The sequence below is a fragment of the Populus euphratica genome, unplaced genomic scaffold, assembly GCF_000495115.2.
Source record: "Populus euphratica unplaced genomic scaffold, PopEup_1.0 scaffold4.1, whole genome shotgun sequence".
Taxonomy (NCBI): Eukaryota; Viridiplantae; Streptophyta; class Magnoliopsida; order Malpighiales; family Salicaceae; genus Populus; species Populus euphratica.
The window spans coordinates 700,657-706,362 of record NW_011499859.1 but is presented as its reverse complement, the minus strand read 5'-3'; the positions used below and the strand labels follow the sequence as shown (position 1 = coordinate 706,362).

The 5,706-nt window shown below is 34.4% G+C and overlaps 1 protein-coding gene across 2 annotated transcripts; it reads right to left on the bottom strand.

The window, feature by feature from the left end:
• Positions 1 to 1,532: 1,532 nt before the first annotated feature.
• Positions 1,533 to 5,696, bottom strand: LOC105124198 (uncharacterized). 2 transcript variants are annotated; one of them, XM_011024106.1, is made up of 5 exons: positions 5,154 to 5,696; positions 4,788 to 5,069; positions 4,342 to 4,670; positions 4,016 to 4,215; positions 1,533 to 2,152 (listed from the first exon to the last, which is right to left on the bottom strand). In XM_011024106.1, the coding sequence occupies exons 1-5, from the start codon at positions 5,392 to 5,394 to the stop codon at positions 1,819 to 1,821; spliced, it is 1,386 nt and encodes a 461-aa protein (XP_011022408.1). In that variant the 5' UTR covers positions 5,395 to 5,696; the 3' UTR covers positions 1,533 to 1,818. The 2 variants fall into 2 exon arrangements, with proteins under 2 accessions (XP_011022408.1, XP_011022407.1); XM_011024105.1 differs by having other exon boundaries at positions 4,788 to 5,696.
• Positions 5,697 to 5,706: the final 10 nt, after the last annotated feature.

The window sequence follows — 5,706 nt, the reverse complement described above, 5'->3', positions numbered from 1 at the left end:
TAAATTGTGTAGAAGTTGCTCTAATGAAACTTAGTCAATTTGGCCAATTCAAAAGCAACATGAATAACAAGTAAAAAAAAAAAAAACCTTTTAATCTGACTTTCTCTTTAACTCAAGTTTAAAATTAAATTGTGTAGGATTTGTTTGAACGTGATTTAATTGACTTGATTAGTCTAAAGATAATCATAATAACTGTTTAAAAAACTTTTAAAAATGAAATTAAAAAAAAAAATTAAAATTAAAATTAAAATGAAAAGAGGGAGAAACGAAAAAAAAAAGGGAGGTTAAATTGAAAAACAGAAGAAAAGATCTTCATTTTTAGATCTTCATTATTCATATGAATAGAAAAAAAAAGGGAGGTTAAATTGAAAAACAAAAAAAAAGATCTTCATTATTCATATAAATACTGAAGCTCCATTAATTAAGATTTTTAGTTGTTCGAGTATAGAAGTAAATATTATAGATAAACAAGGAAAAAATATTTATTATGCAGTTCAAGATGTATTCAATCTTGCAATTTTTTTTAAAAAAATCTAACAAGTTCCGTTTGGAAATGAAATTGCATCTATGGTGCACCGTGCATTTTCAGGTAAAAAACTTCAAAATTATGCTTTTTAATAGGAAACACAAGTTACACTGCAGGTACAATCTCAATAAAAAACGAAGGCTAATTCACCTGCATTGCGGTGCGTAAACTTTCATTGACACTTACGGCAAGATGCATGATAAGCTGTGTTGATGGACAGAGCATCGGAAGTGAGGGCGCTATGACTTCCCAAAAGAACAACAATCCTAAAGTTCTACAATGTTTCTAACTTGTCCGCTGCTTAGTGTTTCCAATTTCATAGCATTGTATGGCAAGGTCAAGACCAAGTTGTAGAAAGATACGTAAATGTCATACATCAGAACAAGTTACTAATGATGATTTGCGGGGGATTGGTAAGAAATATCTTCTTGTATAGTGATTAGTTGATGGATAAGTGCATGTGTTAATTATTTAAATATTAGTTAGCAGTGAGTGGGTGAATGTGTTTGATATCTCATTTAAGAATGTCATGGATCTATTTCTACCAATCAATTAATTCTTCTGAAAATGGTTTTCCAATTTTCTTAAAAAAACAAGAGAGTAATTAGTCCTTGTAGTTTAGTAAAGTTAAATATAATTAATCCTTGTAGCGTTAGAAACTATGTATTTAGCCCACATAATTTTAGATTTGTGTATAATTTAATTGTTTTATTAATCCCATGCTCGTTTTCAATTTGTTTTCTTGATAAATAAAACAAGAAAGACAATTATATGAGATGAAAAGAAAGTACATTGAAAAAAAAAAAACAAGAAAGACAATTATATGAGATGAAAAAAAAGTACATTGAAAAAAAAAAAATACACTGCTCAATTGAGTACGATTAACATCAATTAAGATACTATTTAATTATTTTTGTTTTTTATACTGACTAGTTCTGCTAAACTGACAGAATAATTTATGGAGTGACCATACAATTTATGGAACACTATTTATGAAAGGAACAACCAAGAAAAAAGAAATCAATTAAATCTTGTAAGAATGTGAACTTTGCCAAGCAACATGCAATTAACAAGAAGATTTGTTGCCAAGAGATATTTAATTCACTTGCCTTTATCTTATCAAATTCGCTGTAACGATCATCAAGCCAGTTGAGAGACTTCAAAGAGCTTGAAGTAGCAGTAAATGTAAAACTTGCCAATCTTAGACAATTTAATTAACTATACCCAAATACTTTGACAGGAAATATTTATGCGGCGACTTAATTTGATCGAGCTTGAGCAAGACGAGGGTCTTAATTAACAAGTCGGTCTCCTCCCCTCCAGATTTCTTCAAGTTCCCTAGCAAAGACCTTCTGTCTATTAACAACAATTGTGATATGATCTTCATTGTCGATCACCTTAACTTGAGCCCGAGGGACTTTTTGCTGAACATTGTAGCTACATTCAACTGGGATAAGCTCATCATTTTTGCCATGGAAGATAATGACATCACATTTGAGGTGGTCACGGACTGAATCCAGGTACCCATCAAGCTTGCTGCCGGTGCCACATATAATGTTGTGTAGGGTATGCCATGCAGCGTTGTGGGTGTGGCAAAAGAACCCCTCAATCAAGAACGTCTTCATCCTGTACATTTATTTTTATTTTTTGTCACAGTTTTGCATTTATGTCAATAGGGTATCGGAGATCATTTTGCATGGAGTAAATTAAAGCAGAGCATATGAAGAAAAATATACGAGGAAAACAGGATTATTTCTGCACCAAACACCTGTCCCCATCACTTGCACATGTTTTCACCTTCCAGAGTAACTTCCAAAATGAACGATTCACCTACCGCTTGTGTATTACATTTAATGGTTAATTACTACTATTTCTGTCCTTCTGAAGGAGTTTTGCTAACTCTCTCTTGGCTTGCTTGCTCAAAACCAACATGATATTAAAATAAGATTCACAAATTCCCCAAGTGGCCATCAAAATTAATAAATTTAGAAACCTAATTTAAAGATTTAGGGAGTTACAAATATCCCGACCATACTGCATTAGTGTGAACAAATTACCACACTTTTAACCTATGTGATTTTAAAATCTCCTATCTGCAAGTCTTAAAACGAGGAATCATCATTTGTCAATCCAAAATTTGCAATTTCACCGTTTGAACAAGTGGAGGAGGTCTACCCAATCATCCAGCAGCACCACAGGTGAGCCATCTTTACAAAGCCTACCAATAAAGCGGCCGAAGATGATCTAGCTAGCCAGTTAAGGGCCACAAAATTATGGGCTAAGCCCCTAAATCTTGGTGGGACACTTGTACGGTGGTCTGTCATTAATCTCAACAATAACCAAGAGAAAGCAACAGTTTCAACTACGATCTGACAATTGCCATTTATGCTGCGGTCCACCATGGCCCCCGTTATGATGGGGGCTCGGGAAATTGGATTGAGGCCATATGTTATTCTACAAGTTACTGTAACGGTTACTTAGATAAAAAGATATAATAGATATAAGAAAAGAGAAGAAAAGAAATTGAAATTTCATGTTCGATCTAAATATGTTTATTATTTCTTATGAAATTGGAAGTAATTTTTTTTATCATCGAATAACTAATGATATTTATTTTAAAACTAATATAAAATTTCTCTTTATACTATTAGCTAATTAATAATATCTTAATACCAAAAAAATTTATGTGGGTTAATTAGTGATATTTTATTAATTATTTTATAATTTTTACTTTAAAGAAACAAACAAACATAAAGAGGAGACAAAATAAAATACATAACCTATTAAAAATGACAAAAATATTTTTACCTGCTCATATCTATTAATTTTTTAAAATAAATTTAAAAATAACTAATAGAATCATACTATTTACTCTTTAAAATCATAAATATCTTGTTAGTATTTACCACAAATGTTATTTCTCTAATTATTGGAATGCTCAAAATCTATGGAACAAATATTTCTAGCCAATTATCCCAAAATGGACCCGGTAAATTGATCGGAGAGATTTCAGGCATCTGTCCCGCTATTAATGAGGGAAAGGACAGGTATTTAATTTGAATGGGGTTTAGGGGTCATCGTCGGTGTAAGGGAATTGACTAGCTTGAGCAATGCCAGGTCTCCTTCATTTCTTGTTATTCTAAAAGTGTTAATTAATTAGAAGTAGGTCCAAAATTACTAATTGAGATGAGTTATGTAGCTTAAGTACGAAGATCCCTACCTTTTTCTCAGAGAAACTAGATTAAAGGAATACAGCGAAATCCTTCTCTTAATTAAATATTATGTTTATGGCAGAAAAATAAAGGAAATTAATTAAGACCACACCATATGATATTAGGTTTGGAGGGTAGTTATGAAATTGAGCACAAAAAACATGAAGAAAATTTGATTTTGAACCAAACGAGAAGTTTCGATTGTTGAGTTTTACTAGTGCCAGCACTTGAATTGTTAGGACAGTTTTTAAGGTGGTGGGGTTTGATGAGAATTCACCTGTTTCGTGTGACTAGTTTTGTAAGAAACTCCCACAGCCGGTGATTTTTGCATATGACAAGGCAAGCTGCTCTGGTGATGTGCTCATACCAGCACGCAACTGATGCACCAAACGTAATTAGTGGCCACACACGCCTTGGAGCCACTTGTTTCATCACATGTTGTGCTGCCGGTACACCTTTTGGTACTTTGTAATATGGCTGCCACGGTCAAATAAACCAGTTATACACTAATTAATGCATTGGGAATTTTGAACGATTTTGTGAATCATTTCATGGATAATGGAAACAGTTACAAAACAACATCAGAAATAAAAACCAACTTACCGGTGCAAGGAGGGTTAGGGACTTGACCGAGCCAGGGTGTTTTACGGCAAGTGCCAGGGCCAAAATACAGCCTAAAGAATGAGCAACAATGTGGAAGGACTTGACTTTGTATGGTTGAAGAACGGATTGTTCAATCATCTCCAGATGCTCTCTTAATGTGTAAAGGGAGTCAGCTGGCTTAGGGCTCCTCCCAAACCCTAGTAGATCAATGGCAAACAGTCGGTAGGTTGATTTAGCTGCATTTGAGAAGTTCGGAAATAATGTTTCCGTCCAAAATGCTGAAGATGAAATGAATCCATGAACGAAGAGGACATCTTCTTTTGCCTTATCTGATCGAACATTACAAACCAAAATCTAATCATGACATGTTAGAATTATAATGAATAAATGAGTAATTAGTGTACATGCATATGCTGCTAGGACACTTGTGTTTTTTAGTTAATTACCTTTAGGTCCTTCAGCTCTAACGAAGAGGGTTTCTTTGCTAGAAGTGGTCCACGAGGTGCAAGACTTGCAATCACAATCAGACCATCTTGAAGTGGGATATAATTGCTGGCCTCCAATCTTCCCTCGAAGCATTCCAACAATGGTAGAGTTAACAGTGAATGTGGATCTCGTAGTTCCTTTCTTGATATTCTTCTCGGATGATTGTACAGTGACAGTACTGGACTTATCCTCCACCTTGAATCTCTTGAGCTCATTTACGGTTGATTTTGAAATCTCAGACACTAATGAAGGACGAGTGTAAAGAGTGTCTGAGATCTCTTCTAACCCTAACGTGGTAGAAGTAAGGCAAACAATCTTGGATTCACCTTGTTCAGAGACCAAGATCTTGCCGCTACTAGTGATGGCTTCTTTAGCTGAGGTACAATAACAAGGTTTCCATTCAGCTTCAATGATGAAGTCCACAGCTTTGAATGTAAAACATAGAATGAGATCAAGGATGTCTAGGAAAGAGAAGACAATGAAGCTCACAGCATCATGTAAAACCCTACCTGTTAGCCTTAAAATCACTATGGCTTTTCCCATTACAGCCATTTCACTAGAAGGCATCAGTACTCCTCACTTAAAATAGTTGATTAGACCCCAAAGAGAAGAATACAAGGACGGATAGAAGAAAGAATAATGATTGGCTAGCTAAGCCAGGAAAATTTGAAGGAAATTATTTGCTCCTATTCAAGAATGTCAATATTCCAAGCACACATTCCTCTTCTTCGTCTTGGTTTCTTGATTTAGAGTTCTTGAAAATGGTTGTAGAAACAATATTTCCCTAACTTGTTGACCACTCGATCCCCAAAGTGCCTCACTTCATTAAATCGTGAGGGCTGTACTTCTCTACCTTCTTAAAACTTCTTGGAGAGTTGG